Source organism: Cimex lectularius, unplaced genomic scaffold (genome assembly GCF_000648675.2).
Source record: "Cimex lectularius strain Harlan isolate CLEC.00 unplaced genomic scaffold, Clec_2.1 scaffold50, whole genome shotgun sequence".
Lineage (NCBI taxonomy): Eukaryota > Metazoa > Arthropoda > Insecta > Hemiptera > Cimicidae > Cimex > Cimex lectularius.
Genome location: NW_019392716.1, coordinates 2,114,535 through 2,136,408, shown reverse-complemented (window position 1 = coordinate 2,136,408; position 21,874 = coordinate 2,114,535). Strand labels below are relative to the sequence as shown.

Sequence of the window (21,874 nt, the reverse complement as noted above, 5' to 3'; positions counted from 1 at the left end):
TAATCTATCATCGATTGTGTGGCTTAGTTTTTAACTTCCTAACCATCAATTTGGATTTCAGCCCCTCCATTCTAATTCAGCTGTGCTTCAGAGTAGCCGACACGATGTTCTCGGCTCTAGAAAACAAACACTACTACTCAGCCGTATTTCTGATCGTTTCGGAAGCATTTCACCGAATGTGGCACCAGCCTCTTTTTTAAGTTAAAAGGTATCCTTTCCCATACCGACTGTCTGATCTTGAAGTCTTTCCCCTCGGATCGCTGGTTTAAAGGGAAAATCGGCAACCTCTTTTTCACCCATCATGCTAATGTTCCAATCCAACGTTTCGCAAGGACGTATCATAGGTCTCTACACCATTTACATTGCTGATATACGTACACATCCACACACATATCACAAATCTATCCCGGAAGACGCCGCAATTTTAGTTGTAGCTAGTTATAGAAGCAATCCAACAACTTCTGAACCTCATTACCGATTGGTGCACTCGGTGGGGGATCAAGTAGAACGAGCAAAAAGTCAACAAGTTACCTTACGCTCAAACGTCTAATCTTCCCACCAGTGCACATAAACAAAAAGGAATACCACCATCCCACCAATTCCGCTACATTGCGCTTTACTTAGATAGCAGATTTACATGCAACCCACATACAAGATTAAAACAACAAAAACATAAAAGTTTTGGACTACTCAGACACATAGTGGGAGCAAAAACCAACACATAACATCCTAATCGCTTACAAAACACTTATCAAATCTATTGCCACCTACGGAATCTAACTGTGAGGCTTGGACAAATCCTCCAACATCGAAGGAATCCAACTCTTTCAATCCGAAGTTCTCCTCAATGCTCCCTTCTACATCACTTATCAAATGATCCATAAAGACCTAAAATTCCCAGTAGTGAAGGATCCGATCCAACCACGCTTCCTCAATTTCCACTCTAAACTATCCTTCCTCCCTAATCCACTGGTCCAAACTTTTTCTTCAACGTCCACTACACCGTTTAAAATGACGATGGCCTCCTGACTTATAATAACCCTCCCAATTAAATAAAAGACAATTCCAGCACTGGATGGTTTCTCTCCCCACTGCCTCCTCGTCTGCCAATTCTGTGAGACTATATGCTCAATGTATATTTATTTTGTACAGATAGCAATAAATAAATGAAATAAAAAAATAAAAATGTTTTTAACTAACAGCCTCATACTGTCCCCTTTGTCTATTCGGCACGATTTGTGAGTGTTAATGAAGTATAGATTGTGTCACTAACAAACGTTAAATTTAATAAGTTAATAATTAATTATTATTACATTTTCGGAAAGTTGAAGCTGATAAATAGTAAGTATGTCTAAGATAGGACATATAGCTATAGGAGTTCTAGCTTTAAAAGGGTTAACAGCTCCAATTAAAACGTAGAAGTTTTCATACTGTCAGTTTTACTAAAACGTTGATTTTAAGATTTTTTTACATTGGTTACATTATATAAACTGAGCATGTAATTTACTGTTTGTTATTTTTATTTTATTTATTTTGTCCTCATACATACATGATTATGAATTTTACATTTTTTCTTAATTATAAACGTACATATTTCTTGAGTTTGCTTGTGATTACAATTTTTTTTTGACCGTGCAAGATAGCGTTATGCTACTTCCTTGCATGGAGATGTACCTACGTAATTGTTCTACATTTTATATAACATTTGTGCAAATTTGGTATAAAGCTTTAATCTACATTATATGTTGTGTTGACATAATTTAATATAACGGCAGTTAAAACTAGTTAATATACATAGCTGGTACTGGGAATTCTCATGTAGTTAAATAGATTAATTCGTATTTGAACAATTTAAAATCAATTTCTTTTATCATTATGTTAATTCTTTTTTTATAACAATTTTGTTTAGAATAGTTCAGTAATAAATTATATAATTTGGAAAATAAATTATTTATTAATATTATTGCTCTAAACAATGTAAAGCTAATATGTTGCGATTTTTTTGTTGAGCTTTCTAATCTTGATCACAATTTATTATTGGCTTACTGAAACATAATAAATCATGTTTTGTCCTAACTGTTTGGCAGACATTTTTATGAAACGAATTTTATAATATTAGCTCAAAACCAGTAAATAACATAGCTGTTAGATCGCGAGTGAAACTTAACTGGAAATTAAGCTTTCATTTTCTTCGTTATCTCTGCATAAATGTATTTTTAATGCGGTTCTCCATTTTGGATTCTTGTGCCTTCTAAATCTAAAGGGTGAGAAGGTGGAATTGGAAAGATCTTTTAATTAAAATAAGTAGAAAATTTGAATTTGTCGACTCCCGTGGAAGGGGTTGTTGAGGGGCGGCGGTATTTCTGTCAAGGGTGGCGGGAGCGGCGATTCCGTTAGTCTGCCTCCAGCCACCTCCGATGGGCCATGCCGCTCCTCGACAAACAGACATGAAGGGAATCATTGTTCTTGTCATCATTCTCGTTCACACTCACGGTATTCCATTTTCTAGAAGTTTTTTTAATGTTATATCAATTTATACTATCGCTCATTCATAAAATGAAAATTTGTTTACCGAATCTGCCACTTCTTTACACACGCCCGAACGCGCGTGGGTCTTCTCCCCTGACAGGCATTAAGAAACCTTAACGTTTCATTTGCATTTTGCTAATAATAAAAAGCTTATTTTCAGCTAGACAATAAAAAAGTTTTTTTATTAAATTGATTTTTTTAAAAGAAAATATTTTTCTGGTATTAAATCTAAGCTTATATTGGTTCCAAATAAATATTTCAATCAACTAAACCGGCAAATTAATGCAAAATTTACCATAGCTATAAAGTAATATTAGCTTATATACAATTGCTCAAATTTACCTCGGATTATCTACCAATTTCCATACATATTGCAGATTTGAATTTGAAACGAGCTCGATTAAAATGTGTACGCCTATTTAAATAATACCGGATAGAGCGAATTTTCAATCCTGGATAGTTTTGCCAGTTGTCATGGTGGCACAATACGGTAACTGCAATTTGAATTCGACCAAATAGATGAAAAGAAGTGAAGCGTAAATGCCTCACTCAATTTATGGAAACGAGAAACAGGACAATAGAGAATAATAGTAATAATTCCAGCGGAAATCTTTTTTTTTATAGATTGATAACATGGTTCATATAAAATTTTACAAATCTTTGAATTATGCCGAAGAAAATGAGTTGCTATTTTTTTTTGAGCCCGGAACACGTAAATATAAACAAATCAAATGCATATAACGTAAGTAGTCTAACATTGAATATTTTTTAAAATTTATTTTTACTGATTATTCGGAGATCGTGAGATGCGGTCTGGTGTGACGTAGGTGTTAGAAAAACATTTTCTTTATCGTGCCATCGTTTCGATCTTTATTGAGATCATCTTCAGGGCTTAAAGTGTTTGTTTTCCGTGCAGATGTGTCATTCTTGTTGATTCCTGGCGACAAATGAAATGGCCGCGGAGAGCTTTAGAGAAGTTTCTTACGTACATGTGTCATTCTTCTGTGTCGTGTTGAGAGTCACACCAGTGTGACGACAGACAAGAATGACGCTCTTACGCAGAAAACAAACGCTTTGAGCCCTGAAGATGATTTCAGTAATGATCGAAACGTTGGCACGATAAAGAAAATGTTTTTCTAAAACTTACGTCACACCAGAACGCATCTCACGATCTCCGAATAATCATTGACTAACGGTCACTGAACACCACACATTTATTTTTACTCTTTTAAGATTGTATCATTTTTTTAAATTGTGTAAATATTTTAAAAACTGCGTAATGTAAACTTTTCAAAGCAATAAAAATTTCAAGAAACAAAAAATGTTTTGGACGTATTGTAAAAGGGAAGTAACAAAAGCAATATAAAAATAGAAGAGGTAAGTCTTTGTTCTTTTACGCCATACCAAGATATTTTGTAAGCACCACTGCATCTGTGAAGTTACGCTTTAAAAATAAAATCTTATGGAATACCAACATCACAGCGTAGATAGCACGCATAAGCATGTCATAGTAGGTAGTAGATCTATTCAATTCAAAACTATAAACATTATTTCATGATAAAATTATGGTTAATAAAATGTTACAAAATACAGTGAAGAAGTACATACATTAATGCTCAAGAAATCACTCAAAGAAGGTAAAATCTGTAAAAAGTAAAGAGTATTAGTCTAAAAGAAAGCTTTTCATACGAGGTATGTTAACAAACCTTATTATATAGCAAGTCTGCACTACAACCAAGATAAATACAGAAGAAAAATGAATTAAATCTATGGAATTTTTTTATTCTATTATTTTAATGCCTTAACTGTTGGGCCTTTACAAATTGGGTATACAAATTATGGATAATTATTCGAGATCTTTTTAAAAAAAGTTTATTTCAAAAAGTAGTAGCTCCACCGATATACGAGGAAGCGTACACAGGATCTTTCAGCGACCTTATGAAATTGTTGCATATTACTAATTCTTGAAATCGAATTAGGTAACTTTTGTTGGCTTCTGTGCCTTCTAAAATATTTATTTTCGAACGGAACAGATCAATTTTTTCACAAATTTCAACGAGCGAAGTTAAAACGTTTTTGTTCATATTATGCCTCACAATGTCTATGATTAAATTCGCCGGATCTTGAATATCTGAAAATTTTCTTGAAGTGAACTGAATATTTTTCATAGACTCGTTAGCTTTGTCTGTTTTGTAGCGTTTTCATCGCTTCACTTTGTTTCTTATGAATAGGAACACTGCTGTAAAGTAGAACCGTTTTGTACACTGCTCAATAAAATGTTTATTTCTTTCACTTTAATTGGGCCAAAGTCTTAGGATTACCGTTATAAGTTGTTATACCATCTTGTACTAGTTTCAAATCTTACGAATTTCCCATTTTTAAAATTTTTATTATTACAGTTTTATTTTCTTAAAACTATAATTTTAATTGAAGTTATTATTAATTTTTATTAATATATTATTATAATGTTTTGTTATAAAATCAATATTGATTCTCAGTATGATTAAAAAGTGTACCATGTCCAATCCTTCTTTCTTTCTTACTTAGACTGAGGTACAAGTAGGTTGATGAAGTTCGAGAAGGCAAATTAATCGTTGATACAGTTGGTTTCAATATTCTTGAACATCTTTGTCGTTCTACCGACTGCGTCAATTATGGATAATTATTCGAGATCTTCTTTTTTAAAAAGTTTATTTCGCCGAAGGAGGAAGTGTACACAGGATCTCCCTCAATTACCCTAATTAATAAGTCACCTCGGGTTAAGGGGGAGAAAAATGCAATTGGGCTTAATCGACATCTGATAAACCGAGAGCATTCTTCCAAACAAATAACGCTATAAGTAATATTTTTTTTTACGAGGGTCTGCAACAGCAGAGGTCCTATAAACCTTCAGGGTGCCGGTGTTTTTAAAAAAAAGCCCATTTGTAAGTATGTCTGGTTGGAATTCAGGGCCTCTGGATTCGAACCCGGGACCTTCACCTTACAGTGATGAGCGCCGTGTCAACGCCTAAACCATTGCGGGCACCCACTATAACTAATATAGTTTATAATATAAATATAACTTGCATGTATCCGTTATCGTTACTGATAAGACTTGTAACAGTTTCATACCGTACGTACTTATTTCCTATATGTACACATACGTACCTTAACAAAAAATACTTAATAATTTACTAACAGATACTTTCATAAAAATGGTTATTTGCAACAAAAGACGTAAAGACTGATTGAAACTAGATTGAAATTATCTAGTTACAGAAATAACAAATGTGTGGTGATTAGTGACCATTAATCGATATTTATTTAGAAATCGTGAGATGCGGTCTGGTGTGATGTAGGTTTCAGAAAAACATTTTTTTAATCGTGCCAACGTTTCGATCTTTATTGAGATCATCTTCAGTGCTCAAAGTGTTGGAAGTGGCACTCTCAACACGACACCCAATAATGACACATCTACACGGAAAACAAACACTTCGAGCCCTGAAGATAATCTCAATAAAGATCGTAACGTTGGGACGATAAAGAAAATGTTTTTCTGAAACCTACATCACACCAGACCGCATCTCACGATTTCTAAAGAAATAACAAACTCATAAAGATACCTTATATTAATTACAAAAATACTTCACAAAACTCATAATATAATTTAGATATATAATTTAAATAATAATAATAGAAACACAAAAGTTTTTCTGCACAAAATAGGCTGATGTAAGGTGACAATAAACCTATTCGTTTATATTATTAGAGGAGACGGATAAGCTGGTTTTACAAACATTAGTGTACGGTTCAGTTTGCCTGTAAGCGGTGTAATATGAGAAAAGGGATGAAAACAACAATAAAAAAAAAAGTCTTCAGATTGATTTTATCATGTAACTCTTACACAATGCGAGGATTGGAAAGCGAAACAATTGTACTCTTCGTCATGACTAACTTGTTGATAAAACCCCAGCCTGACTATGCTTCCTTTGTGTAAGATATTGTTGCTTGAAAACGCTCGAATTAGCAGGAAACGTGAAAATAAGATTACGATTACTGGAGCAGTCGGAAATTAGTTTGAATTGCCCGAGTTATTTTCCAACATCTGGTTATGAACGATTGAGAAATTGAATTATATATTCTGATATAAGATATTAAAATGTTTTTACAGTTTTCCTTATTCTTACACTTAGACTTAAAGAATAATAATCGAATTACGTTACGAATAAAAAGTTCTTTTAAATAACGTTAAACGGACCATCTCAACAAACATACATAACCTTACATAAAAAGAATAATTAATCGAAATAAGTAACTTGGTCAATTAGACCACTAAATATAAATGGATTAATATTAAACGGACAATTAATCACTGATATTAAATATAAAAATCAACACTATGATATTCCATGTACAATCGAGCTCCTGCAACAGGCCAAAACGTACCTCAGCTTTGTTATATATCATTCTATCATTTATTCAATATAGGGACTATAAAAGGAGACACGCTGTATTCCTGGAGGCGGCACCTGCTTATAATCGCGCACCCTAATTGAGAATCAACATACATCTCCCATATGTCATCCGGCACAATGAGCTGCTTAATTTCCATATTGCTGTGTATTTATTTTTGTTTTGTATTTAGTTCTGTTTTTAGTTAAACTTATTTTACATTTCTCTTAGTATTTCTTGGGTTGGAAGAAAAATATTATAATCAGTTGCTCCAGGACTGTAAACTTGTAACGCACGCACGCACGCACGCACGCACGCGCACACACACACACACACACACACACACACACACACACACACACACACACACACACACAACCACACATACACGTGCGCGCGCATGCACACGTGGGTGGCCACGAGAGGGTGAAGACCGAGGGGTATGGTTGGTAACAGTCATATCCTACCCAAAGACCCGCGTGAAGAGAAATGAATGTACAGTGATCAATGTACTGTGATTGGCCGCCTGCCAGGTAGTGCGCGGGTTGCTCGAGCCGGGGCCTTCCTACCTATCTGTTCCTGGGTGGTCGTGGGTATCCACAGAAAACATTCACACTGAAGTAAGCACATTAAAAGTGCAAACCCTAAAGTTACCGTTTATCCCACAGTCTCAACCTGAAGAAACTGATGAAATCAGTGAGGAGTGTGCCAGCTGGTATTAACACTGAAAAAACCTGTTAGAAAATCTACAAAGAGGTTGTAGGTCCGGAAGTCCGTGAAAGAGACGTTGCTCTATGCTATGCCTCCAATGGAGGTGAGCACTCAAAGAATAAGAGAGTGGCACTGGTTCTAGAGTGAGAAGGCGATGACGTGAATCCAACCCCCCCGAAACGAGAGGAGGACAATGACGACCTCCTCCCAGACTTGGCCCAAGGGAAAAGCCAGGGTTTAAGCCCACACAACCGCCAGCAATGGTTTGGTCTCCCTCAAGCGGCAACTTCAGTGGAAGAGCTACAGGTATTCAGGGACATCGCTTTTTGAACAAACCAGCCTGACTTATACTGAGGCTCTTGCTTATCAAGTGCACTGTCGATAGGTGGCTCACGAAGGACCGGAATCGTAAAACAAAGGTCATCCTCACCCGATTAGGAATAGTCTATGAGAGGTTGACACAATGACACTTTTGTACCAAAGCCGGCGTATGTTTTCGGCATGCAGTATAAGGTCGATGTTTCCCATTTAATTATAGGGGGCATTTATTAGCATCATATAAAGAACGTGTAAGAATGCCAACTGATATGAGAAGAGTGCTTGAGCACGGCATCGAGTATCTGGGTTCACTCTTCCGATTCTTGGAGGAAGCAAAACACCCGGGGGATCCTCGAGTTCTGCCTGCAATTCATTTTAAATTACAAAAGCTGGAATTGCCGCTGTATTACGAGAAGCGATAGAATCAACTCTGTACACGTGTATGCATATGTACATGCATGTGCAGATTTGAGCTTGTATTAATTCATAATTATAATTAATTATAAACGAGGTGGAAACAGTTTTAAATTAGTACAGGTCAGTTGATACGTAAATGATTTTCAGATCAAACAACAGCTGTGATGTTTCTATGTACAAAAAGTCATAAAAATATTGCTTTAATGTAAAGAGGTACCATATTATTTAATATTAAGATTTACAGTGCAATATTTATTTTCTAAGCACGTTTGAATTGAGACTCATATTTTCATTCTTTTAATTAAAAAATATGTTGCTAAATGATGTTGGACGTTGAAAAGTGAAACTAAATACGAGAATATGAAAAGAAGTAAATGAGGCTAAGTAATCAGTTTACAATTTAAAATGAAATATTCTCCTATTTCAGATATAACAAACAATCGGTATTTTATTTAAATTCTCGTTAGCTGAGATATCCGTTTGTTTTTTACATTTTGGACGTTATCTTGTGGTCTGATTCGGCTTTTATCATTTGGGTCTGACCACCTTTGTCGTTTGAAACTCCTCCATGCATTAATTCACATCGAGCCCAACAAAAGCGTCAAACAATCATTGATTTGTATTTAATTAAGAATATCGGACCGTGATTTTCCTTATCTCGTTATTTATACAACTCGCGTTATCTCCAACAAAAGGATGGGATTATGAATATGTCTGGATTGTGTTCTTAGCAATAATTGCTGTTCCTATTGTTTGTTTATTTTTATTTATGATTTCATCGGTAGAGATGTAGTATATAAATTTGGATTTAGGATTTATATAGGCTCCAATCCCCACATGTATATATGTATATACAGACATATGTGCAGAGTCGAGTCTAACACTTCTTGCAGTCCACCGGCAATTCTCTCTTTTGTAATTTGTAATAAATTGCCGGCAGGCCTGGAGAATTACCCATCACGGGTGTAGCCATTTTTGGGGCAGTATCCGTCCAGCATGCGAGGTACTGCTGGGGGGAGGGCTGATGTCAACAGCTAGGTCAATTCAGCATCCAACGTATGCTGTTCCAAACCCATTCATACTCGCTCCATTCTTAAATACATTCACTTAAATATCCTATTTAAATACCATTCGTTTTATAAGGATGATAGAGTACTCGCTATTTTGCCATAGACCCTCTCTCATCACCCATTCACGCTAATAAATTCATTCACTCTCCACACAAACTAGGTAGACCAACTCCTTATATATTCGTCGAGCCGCCGAGGTTGGGTTCTAGGGGCCATCAACAGCTGTCATTCAGCCCCCAACGCATGCATTTCCTAAACCCAAAATCCCTCGCTCACCCTAAAATATATTTTTTGTTATTTGCATACCATTCCCTCAATTAAGATGGTGGAGTACTCGATATTCCTTCATCACCTTCTTCATATAGAGGGTCGATGACGTACTCAATATTCCGTCATCTACCCAATCACCCTACACATCCACACCAATAAAAACATTCTCTCTGAACAACAACCAGCATTTACAATAAAACAACCCTGTTTCCTCCAAAAATCGAAACAGAGGCCCCAGATTATCGTTGCCTTGCTCGAGCACAATTCTCATATTGGGTGGGATTCCTACGCGCTCTCTATATAGAGCCAAGCCAAGAAGTTGCACCCTACAACTAGGTGCGACACATCGAGTCACTTTTCTCTACAAACCGGACACATAGGCGGGCTTTGGCCCAAATGTCCGTGTCCACCTCGCATAGTCTATTCTTATTCGTGTGAGGATGACCCTTTGGTTTCGTAAGGGAGTTTTCATAGGTACATGGATTAACGTTCATTCATAAACCGTTATAATTAAAAATAATTTATTTGTTTTTTCTTTTAAAAATTTGAATTTTATTTCCAGATCTTTATGAGTTTTAAAAGAGGCAGATGAAATATTATTTTAATTTTGAGTTGATCTCTAGAAGTAACTAGGTTTACAATTTGGAATGCAATAAAAGGAAAAATTAAAGAAAACATTTTGATATCTATTCAACGCTTTGTTTGTTTTTCAGTAGTTCTAAATGCATATCAAGATGTTTGGTTAACGTTCCCTGGGAACAGTATGACACTCATCTACATATTATGCTAATTAATTAATATTTTAACATTTTTGCTGACTGATGAATGTTGCTATTTCACTTTTAGTCAACGACAGTTTATTATCAATTTCAATTGGAGAAAAATATTTTCCTTCATACTTGGCAAGTCTGACCCACCCGCACACCATATACCATCAGATATGGCCGTACTTGACTTGCCATTTCCATTTTTCCCTGCATTAAGAAGCGAAAATACATTTCATTTTATTCCATCGCCCAATGGCCATTGCCAGTGAATAAAAACGGACAAACATCGCTTCAAACATAAGTAATGGCATTAAGCTTAATTGAACAAAGGATTGAATTTAGTCGGCCCTGAAATTTGTACAGGTAAAACGTACGGCATAATTTTCAAAACCCGCTACATAATTTCAACCGAAAATATCCCAATTTATATTCCGACACCAAAGTTTCATGCAAAGTCAAATACAATAAATTTCGATACAGGGAATTGAAAACAAATCACTGTACGAAGAGAAATACAGAAATATTTGCCAATAAATCAGAGAAACGCCTTATAATATAAATGGTTCCGTATTCGAGATAGGTTTAATCGGAGGGCCGAGGCTTGTTAGGACGGGCGGGGTAACGAAAATATGTTTTATGCTGTAATAATTTCACTTTTCCTCGCTTGTTAGTTCGAGTGCTACTGTATTTCACACTCAGCACTAGTGATCGTACTTTTATTACGGTCGAGGTACTTGATGTGTGATTTACTTTTATTTATTGTTTACGATGAAAGACTTTCATTATATGCATTTTTATTTTTACACTATCATTGCCGTCTTAGTAGCATTATCGAATAAAGAATCGTAATTTTTTTAAAAGTTTATTTTATTTATTTACTATCTACGCAAAATAAATATATATTGAGTAAATAGTATAATTATAAACACAGATTTGGCAGACCAGGAGGCAGTGGGGAGAGAAACCAGCCAGTGCTGGAATTGTCTTTTATTTAATTGGGAGGGTTATGATAGGTCGCGTGGCCATCGTCGTTTTAAACGGCGTGGTGGACGTTGAGAAAAGAGTTTGGACTAGTGGATTAGGGAGGAGGGATAGTTTAGAGTGGAAATTGAGGAAGCGTGGTTGGATCAGATCTGGGAATTTTAGGTCTTTATGGATCATTTGACAAGTGATGTAGAAGGGAGCACTGAGGATACGGCGGAGAACTTTGGATTGAAAGAATTGGATTCTTTGGATGCTGGAGGATTTGTCCGAGCCTCACAGTTCGACTTCGTAAATCGAAATAGGTTTGATGAGTGTTTTGTAAGCGGTTAGTTTGTTATGTTTGCTTAGTGTTGATTTTGCTCCCACTATGTGTCTGAGTAGTTCGAAAATTTTATGTTTTTGTTGTTTTAATCTTGTATGTGGATTGCATGTAAATCTGCTATCTAAGTAAAGCCCAATGGAACGGACTTGGCAGGATAGTGGTATTACCTTGTTGTTTATGTGCACTGATGGGAAGATTAGACGTTTGTGCATAACGTAACCTGTTGACGTTTTGCTCGTTCCACCTGATCCCCCACCGAGTGCACCAATCTGTTGGATTGCTTCTGTGTGCATCTGGTCGTCAGAAAGAGTGTGATAAAATTGCGGTGTCTTCCGGGTTAGATTTGTGATATGTATGTGGATGTGTATGTAGATGTCAACATTGTAAATGGTGTAGAGACCTATAATACTTCCTTGCGGAACGTTGGATTGGAACATTAGCCATCGTCGTTTTAAACGGCGTAGTGGACGTTGAGGAAAGAGTTTGAACTAGTGGATTAGGGTGGAGGGATAGTTTAGAGTGGAAATTGAGGAAAGGTGTTCGGATCATATCCTTCACTCCTGGGATTTTTAGGTCTTTATGGATCATTTGGTTGGTGACGGGAGCATCGAGGATACGGCGAAGAACTATGATTCGTTCCATGTTGGAGGATTAGTCCGAGCCAAACAGTTCGACTTCTATGGCTAGGATAGGATTTTTTTTAATGGCTTTATGAACTTTGCAAATGCGTATTTGTTTGTGGGCGAGGGAGGGTTAGAAAAAAGGGTCAGGGGTCAACTATCCATGAGTCTACCTCGCTAACGGATAGGATTGGAGTATGTAGCTATGATTGCGGTGTTGTTCGCATTGTGAGTTGTGTAGGTATATCAGCAATGTAGATGGTGTAGAGGATTGGGCCTATATTTCCTCGTTCGCCCGCTTTAATTGGCATGATGAATGAAAAATCGGTGCCGATTCTCACTTTTAACCATCGATCCGGGAGGAAGGTCTCAGAATGAGATATTAGGTGTGAGAGAAGATAAGTTTTAACTTTTAAAGGAGGCCGGGTTGCTAGACTCAATGCTTTTGTAACGTCCGAACTATGGCTGAGCAATATCGTAAATTAAAGCTGGTGGTCAACCGAGTAACTGGTGAAGTATAGTTATATCCTAATGGATAACCACTTTCAAAAATATTTCTCTAGTTTTTATTGTATATTTTTTGTGTCGTGCAGGGCGATGTATTTAATCCTCATTATTGCCGTACCCTACGGAAGTAATTTCTTTTTTCAACGATTTTTCAAGTATGTAAGTGGCTGCTAAAAACCTGGCGCAGACATTTTTGTTTTACTTTTATAAAAATTAATAAGGTAATAAAGATCTTCCTATAAAAATCTGTTCGGGAACAAAATATAAACTCTTTAAAGATATTAGTACCCGTTGTTGGTTTCTCACTCTTTTATCTCTATTAAACTTAGCGAACGTTAGAGATCAAAGAGCTAATTAAGATGTATTTAATATGGCATTCTGTTTTGGAATTTCTATAGGGTGTGCTATAGAGCGGACAATAGAAGATTCGTTCATTATATAAGAATGTGAACCAAATTGTAGTTTAATGCGGAAAATAACAAAGTGATAATAAGTTGGAATAATGAAGTTTTACAATTAAACGAATGCTCACAAGAAAAAAAGTAAAAAAAAAAAAAAAACAACTAAAAATTATATTGCAAACCGTTGGAATAATTTATTCCATCTGAAGGTAAATATGCTACATAAATAAGATCAAGTACTTCCATTTCTTATAACTTTTCTCACATTTAATAATAATAGTAATAAAAATCAAATAAGAGATTACTTTATTTATATTATCTTATAAATTATATAATAACCTGGGAGTAGAACGTTTTTACATTTATTTTATTAATATATTTTTTTAAAATAATTTTCATTCCATTATTTTTGGGTTAAGCTTTCTTTTCAATTATCTCTTTTCAACTTATTTTCCTTCTTTCACACAAACTTTTTGTCTTTGTCAGAAACACATACTCACACTTATATTCTCTCTCTCTCTCTCTCTCTCTCTCTCTCTCTCTCTCTATCTCTCTCTCCCTCTCTCTCCTTCTCTCTCTAACTTTATTGTTTTTTGTGTTTACTGTGACACACAGATAGTCAATCTATCTCTCTCTCTCTCTCTCTCTCTCACTCTCTCTTTCTCTCTTCCTCTCTCTTTTTCGTCATATGTGTGCTCACTTTGACACACACACTTTCTCTCTCTCCTAGTGCATATATATATATATANTACAATACACAATACTTTATTAGAATTGATACAAACAAAAAAATAGAAATACTGATACAAAGTATAATAAGTATAATGGTATAAAGTATAATGGCTAATAGTCGTCTGCTGATATATATATATATATATATGTGTGTGTGTGTGTGTGTGTGTGTGTGTGTCTATCTCTCTCACATTTTTATGCACCACTCTTTTTGTTTGTTTCATTTTATCTCATTATCTACTTTTGTTTTTTTTGTCCTTCTGCCTAATATTTGGCATTCTCCGGTTGGAACACTTGCGACTGGCTACATCAAAATATAAATACAAATTAAACCTAACTTAAAAGGAAGAACAATCGGATCGAGATCCAATTGGTTTTGCTTTGTTTCTGGACATTTGACAACGGGCACAATTCATATTGATCATTAATATTTGATGAAATCTGTCAACTCAATGCAATTTTAATAGCTATTTTTAAACTTGAATAAAAACGCGAAGACAGGTATTTTTGATTGTTGTACAGTAGTAAAAACACTCCGTTCTTTACATTCCTCACTCGTTAACTGTTTGATGCGCATATCCATTCTTCCCAAGCTAAACATCAGTGTTATGCCAGTAATCTGTGAGAAGAGGGGAATACAAACATGAAAGGCAACAGGACTCACTGGGGAGCTCGTAAAATCTGAGGCAATAATTTGAAATTGTGATTCGAAAAGTTGAGCGGCGGACATTTCCCAAAGGATATGAATTTATTACTCGAACGATCGCGGACATCGTACGCCGGACTGCTTAGTTTCGTTCGCCGAGTTTTTTTGCGTATATTAATGTGTGCATTGCCGATTTTGCATTTTACAGCACGGTTCATGCCGTAAAGCCGCATTTGTGTCTGACGATCGTTACGGACGAATATCAACGTAAATATAGGAATGCCATCAGCTCAAAATAGAAAGAAAGGTTTAACAATTATTTGTGTGCATCAGAATATATAGCATACCCACAAGTTGAAAAATGATTAAAACCGGATTTTTTATTTTTTTATTTGTTTGTTAAAGTATTCGGGTGTGCGATGCTATAGGAAAAATGACATAACTGTAACTGGACTTTTAGCTGCTAGGGCAGCACTATGTGTTACTTATGAATTCGCAGGAACGTACAGTCACCATTCACGAAAGTGGCATATCTTAGTTTTGAATCGAGGTTCAAAGCATCGGTGTGAGTATTTAACGGGAAAAGTGGAACATTTCGTGTTACGTCAGTTTTTTCCTAGTTTAGAGGAGCATTTTATGCTGTACCGGAGTCACATTTTCACATTATGAAAAACAATTGTTAAATCAATTGTACAGATATGATTTTCGTAATGTGAAATTTATATAGGCCTTGATGATGACCTTATCGACGAAAGCTTGGCAGTAACAACTGAATTTGCTTTTTTCTTCCAAATCATAACTTGATCTAATGTTTCGTGAATTATTTTAGTTTCATTTATTTTATTTTAATAACAATGTTAATTATACTATTGTTTTTCAATAATTTTTCAACAAAGTTGTCTTATAACTTATACATTATTTTATAGCTCAAGTAGTAGAGCAGCGGAGTATTTAGTCGAAGGTCGTGGGTTCGAATCCCGCTCGTGACACCAAAAATTTTTTTATTTCAACCAATACCTTACATAAAGAATAATTAATTGAAAGAACTAGTTTGGTCAATCGGGACACGAAATATAATGGATTATTTATATTTTCGACGATTTTTTCATGTTTTACTTACAATATTTTTAATAATCAATAAAACCGTTATTTCAATAATTTATTTTGTATGTTAAATAATTAATTAGTACTTACTCCAGGAGGGCAACATATTTGGGTTAAAAATAAACTTAGTGAAACTTACTACATGGATGTTTATGTTTATTTGTTAGTTTTGTATGTATATTGCCTGTTACTATCATAAAAAATACACATTAATACGCTTACAATAAATCATTGACCACCATTATTGTTAGAGTAAACAAACTAACTTAAATTAGTGAGATCCAATATATGCAGGAAAAGTGTCACAACTCAAAAATGGGTAGTACAGCCGGATTTTTTAAAAAGTTTTGTGTTTTCCCCCGATTTTTGACGAATCGAAAGACAATATTGACGGATCATGGCAGTTTTTATTGCTAACAACCGTTAAGACATGAACTTAATACGTAAATAAAAAAATGTTAACTTCCATTTGTCTCTCCTGTAAATTTTTTTTTGTTGAGTTGTGTCGCTTTCTTGTGGATGTGCGATGTACGATACTATTAAAACGCTTTTCAAATTAAGAGAGATGTATGGCAACATGGCAACACTTTTGCTTCGCAGAAAACTCATATTTGATATATGAATTTCAATATTGCTTCTTATATCAGGAAAAGTTCCACAGGTAAAAGGAATTCAGTACTTTCTTTTTAGAAAGGGGAAAACTGGATTTAAAATTTGAAAATATCGTTCATAATCTACGCTCAACTACGTAAGTACCTGCAATAATCAATAGCGGTTACATGAAATCGGTCATTAATGAATTCTGATTTGACATTGGGTCGTGTCGTGCCAAATGTGGGCATTTACGGAATGTTAACAACTTTGCTCATGTTAGTGGTTCATACACACAGTTGCACAATGCTATCACCCGAATGGGCAAAATTATAAGCGATAGCTGCTTGTGTGCAATTACACATTCTATTTTATAGGCATAATTATGACGTAATATTGGCAAATAAAATTAAAAGAAAAATACGAACGATAGTTTTTGTAATTTAATAGAATTATTATAACCTGTAATATTATTTGCAAGATGTAATGAGTTAAATTTACAATTGACAAGGATCGTGTGTCGTGAAGGGAGTTAAAAACCATTATTGTTCTACCTGCTATATTCGAGGACTAATCTTAGTACAGTTGGTCACGAGGCCATCTCCTCTTCAGTCGTCTGGTGGGATTATAGGGGTGGTTTTTGTTGGATAAGGATTAGGCAACTGTATTTTATGGGAGGGGAGCTTAGTACGGAAGGTGGAAAATGTTTTGGTAATTATTTTTTTCACAGAAAGGATTTTGAAATTGTTGTGAAGGGTGTTGAAGGAGACGTAGTAAGGAGCGTTGACTATGATTGTGTTGGCTTTGGATTTGAAGGACTTTATTGTTTGGATGTTAGAAGATTTGACGATGCCACGTCAGTTTGTTTTTTATTGAAACGTTACATTGGTAGTCTGTAGAATATTCCGAAACGTTGGTTTAGTGCCTGTAGATTATAGTCATGTGTTGGTTCTAGGTTAGTCTTGAGTCCAGATGGAACCCAATGTAGCGGACGCAGTCTGTTTTAGGGATGGGAGAAGTATTGATTAATATTTTAAGGGTGAAGGATTCTAGTTTGCTCTTGATTTCATTAAGCTTTATATGCCGTGTTTGCTCCATTCAGCTAGTTTTAGGACATGTGCTTGGAGCTACTTCAAAGCCATCGGAATGACAAGATAGTACAGCTATGTCGTCAGCAACGGTTGCAAGCATAGTGGAGAGTAAAGTTCGGATATCTACGGTATAGAGGAGGTAAAGGATTGGTGCCTGTACACGTCCCTGGGGTACTCCCAGTCGGAGTAGGCTGATCCTTGGTGGACTCTGAAGAATCGTTCAATTTCGAGTGTTTGGTATGCTTTAGTTTGTCCAGGAGGCCTTCATGCCACACGCGCAAAGGTTAGTAAAAAAGGAATAATAAAAAAAAAATAATAATACTGGCGTTTAAAATATACGATCTGAAAGATAATCAACAAGGAATGAAAAATGGTGAATCCAAGTTACTTAGTCTTGTCTTCAGTAAATTCGCGAACAAGCGTGTGCTTTGCGATAGGTAGATAGATAAATAGATAGATAGATAGATAGATAGATAGATAGATAGATAGATAGATAGATAGATATATAGATAGATAAATAGATAGATAGAGAGAGATAGAGAGAGCGAGAGAGAGAGCGAGAGAGAGAGAGAGAGAGAGAGAGAGACAGACAGAGAGGGAGAGAGAGGGAGAGAGAGATTGTATTGAAACTTTGCCGTTATATAATATTAGGAATCTGAAATTTCAATACCGATGGAACTCTACAGAACCGCGAATAATGAAAAGTACTTGTGTATTAAATTTAGGACTTAAACATAGTTCAACAATTTCGGACCGTACGATAACAAACCAACATAACATGACCACAGAGAAACTGAACGTTAGCACAGACTTAACCGCACGAATGTGGTAAAATCTCCCGCGTCCTCCACTTCCATTACGTTGTTATTCTCCTTTTTTGCCAATGCCGAAATTTATACTATAATTGAAATTTTTATATCTACAACGGTTCTACTATTACAACATACCCTGTTATTATCCATATTTACAAAATATGTGACTTATAATGAAAATGTAGAAAAATGTATGAATAGACTTCCTTTTTTTGCAACTATTCTTCAAATTTTAGTTTAAAATGGTTTAGAAAAAGAAATCGATGTAGTTCATAGTAAAAAAACCTATTGTTAATTTTCTCTAGGAGAAAGGAAGAATTCGACGGCAGACCTTTCTTATTGAAATGCCCTTCAAAAGCGTATCCTTTGTACTCGTGTGATTCTTCTAAGATATTGGCCGTGGATAAAAGATTTCTTTCAGAGTGCTCCGCTGAGAGACGCCTTTCCTTCAATGTGCGCAAAGTAATTTTATCTTTTTTCGAGGATCTTACACATTTGACAGATAAGACCAGTTTGACTGTCCAAGAAAGGCGTGGCTTTTTATGGGATTAATGACGAGGAATCGATGTTATCCTGAATGGAAATATGTCTGTATCCTGTCTTTGTAAAATTAGTTATTTTTAGATGGCATCATATTTGCCGTGATAAAATAAAATTAAAATTAAATTCTTAAATTATACTTTCAAATTGTTACTATTTAAAGTTTTGTATATTATATTGTATTTATATAAACGTTCGTAAAAATAGAAATAACACTTCTAAACCGTGGTAGGTTAAGAAAGACGTCGGTCCCTGCTCCTCGGAGAAAGGGTCGAAAAGGGAAAAAGGCCATACTGACAGGACTGCGATAGGCCATATACGAATAACTCACGGGCACGTGAAGTCGACATTTTCAATCGCAGAACGCTTGACATATTAAGGCGATTTTGATATGTCGTTCGACCGTTGCTTACTCTTGGGGCCATGTGTGGATAGATAGTGTATGTGTTTGTTTATGATAATTTGTAGGAATGAATGTAATTCATTAGCGTGAAAGGAAGGGGTTGTTTAATCCCGCCCCTCGGAATACGGGATATTCTTTGGCGAGTGTGTGACGTTTAGAGAGTAAAAGTAAGTTATTAGCGTGAAATAACGAGAACGGAGTGAGTTGGATTACGAGGAATATGGTATAATCTGAGGGGGTGAATGTGAGCGGACTACTATGCTTCTATGGAGTGTTGTGTTTATGTTAATTTATTGGAATGAACGTAATTTATTAGCGTAAAAGTAAGGAGTTATTTAATCCCTCCACGAGAAATATCGTTGTTGTAAGATCTAACAAAGAGAAATAAATCAACGAATCATCTTTTCGTACAACTTTATCCAATGGAGTATTAAGTTTCTCAAGAGGTTAGTTTGTTTCCCTCGAGACTCAATCAACTTGTTACGTGCAATGTAATATATAGGAATGTCAATACGGACTATCTTGGAAAAAGTCTTCATACTGAATAATACAAACGTTTTTGTATTTTTAAATAAACTTATTGGCAGAACGATTTCAAGGAATATCTGGTTCCTTATAAATTATTGTAATATTCTGTATGTTTCTTATATAAAATCACTTGTTTACATAAGTAATAATCAAAAAACATAAAATCAAATGTAGTGTTTTTATGTAACTTATCAGAACATGTGATTTTATTTTAAAAAATACACAAAACGAATACAGCAATTGAGGAGGAGAAAATCATTGCTTGATTAAATGTATAAAAAACATTTTTGATTGTTCAATACGAAGATATTTTTCAGAATATATCACCAAACATTATAACGGTAAAATAAGAACCAACATATTTTGGTACTATTTGTAATTGAATGATAATTGATTTGTAATTTATTAAACATTTGATTATTCACCATGTTTAAAAAAAATTTCGATAGTACTCTTTGCTAATGTAAAATATTAAAACAATATATTCAAAATTATTAACTATTCATAAGGTTTTGTTAATTTAAAAATGGCGATTTATTGACGCGATTAAAAAATGTTCATTAAAAAATGGAAGTTCCACGAGACAATTTTTATGAAAATATAATTCATAAGAAATATTTCAAGAATGCTGTCAAAACGATTATTGTTGGGAGAAGGGAGCGATCCTCTCGACCTGTAGAAGATCCGCAATACCCCTCCATCATTCATTTATTTTAATATTGTTGAAATTTTATTACGAACAAGATAAAATGAGCAATTAACATTCTCCGGAGATTTGTAATGGGGAACTTCATCATGAAAAATATTCTTTAAGGATGAAATTGGGAAATCTCACAATCTGGGCTGAATAATTAATTTTATCCTATCAAAAAATATATGTCGTGAAAAGGCTAGTTTTTTTAAAGAAAAACATTTTAAAAAAAGTTTTAAAAAATTGTTAATTAAACAAATTAGAGAAAATTGTACTACTTTATTATAATTGTAACTTCGTTTTATGTTCAGAACTTTCCGTAAATCTGCACAGGGTTCATTAATTATTTGGTTATTTATGAATATCGTGAGAAGACTACGGTTTGTATAGATAATTAGTTGTGAACTAATTAGTAAATAATTGTGTAAAGATTATTGAATGAAATGTGTGTTTCACGATTAGAATGAGGATATGTAAAATTCGAAGCGACACATTTCTTGTCTTCCATGGACGCTCGAGAATCCTCTCTAAAGGACAGCGCAAGAAATGAAAAATGGTGAAATCAGAAGGTACTAGCCCCACGTCCTTGGAGTAGGCACTCAGTATTTGCGCAGAGTTGAGTTGACACTAGTCAGTTGGCCCAAGTCAGTTACAGTTTAGAGCTAGTCATTGGTCAGCGGCCAGTGATGTGTTAAAAGTTGGATTTTGAATACGACAGTTGTTGGTTGCGCAAATTGATACGAGTGGGTAAACCTATGTTAGATCTTTATGGCGTGAGCGAGTGTCTGTTTCGCCTTTGTGGATTTTAAGCAGTTAATAAACGTTTAAATGTGAAGATCTCTGCTATTTTTCTCGCCTCAATGACGGATTCCGAAGGAAAGCCTATTCTGACGAACGATCGGCTCTTCTAGATAATTTCTCTCTCTCTCTCTCGTCCATACCTCAATCTACGGCATGTATATTATTAAAAATTGTTTAAAACACATTGGATTCCTAATTAACTGGCTATATACAGGGTGCTCTTTTTAGATAGCCCGGCTGAATTTCTCTTAAACCAATGACGGTATAAAAAAACAAACAAATTTGTTAGTCTACTTTCAAATTTTTACCTTTGTTGAGGAAAAATTATACAGGGCACCTCATACTCTGTTCAACTTCAAAATTTCCTATACGACCCTATACATTCTGGCACATTATGTTAAAAGAATTTTTTACTCTGAAAACAATGGTGCAATCGGATTTTATATTGGTCAAAAAATGACAAAGTTATGGCAAAAAGTTTGACAAAACGCATTTCATTTGTTACGTCGTTAATTCCGATAATTTTCTGCTTCACTAAAGTAAACATTAATTGCCTTTATTGTTTACATTCTATCATTGTTTGCAAAA

General features: G+C 35.0%; 1 protein-coding gene across 1 annotated transcript in view; it reads left to right on the top strand.

Moving 5' to 3' along the window:
• The first annotated feature begins 2,411 nt into the window (after window positions 1-2,411).
• Window positions 2,412-21,874, top strand: part of LOC106664169 — a 173,562-nt gene continuing 154,099 nt past the window's right edge. Inside the window, exon 1 of the mRNA XM_014389624.2 lies at window positions 2,412-2,493. Within this exon, the coding sequence (XP_014245110.2) occupies window positions 2,418-2,493 (76 nt within the window). The 5' untranslated portion in view covers window positions 2,412-2,417. The remainder of the gene's footprint in view (window positions 2,494-21,874) is intronic.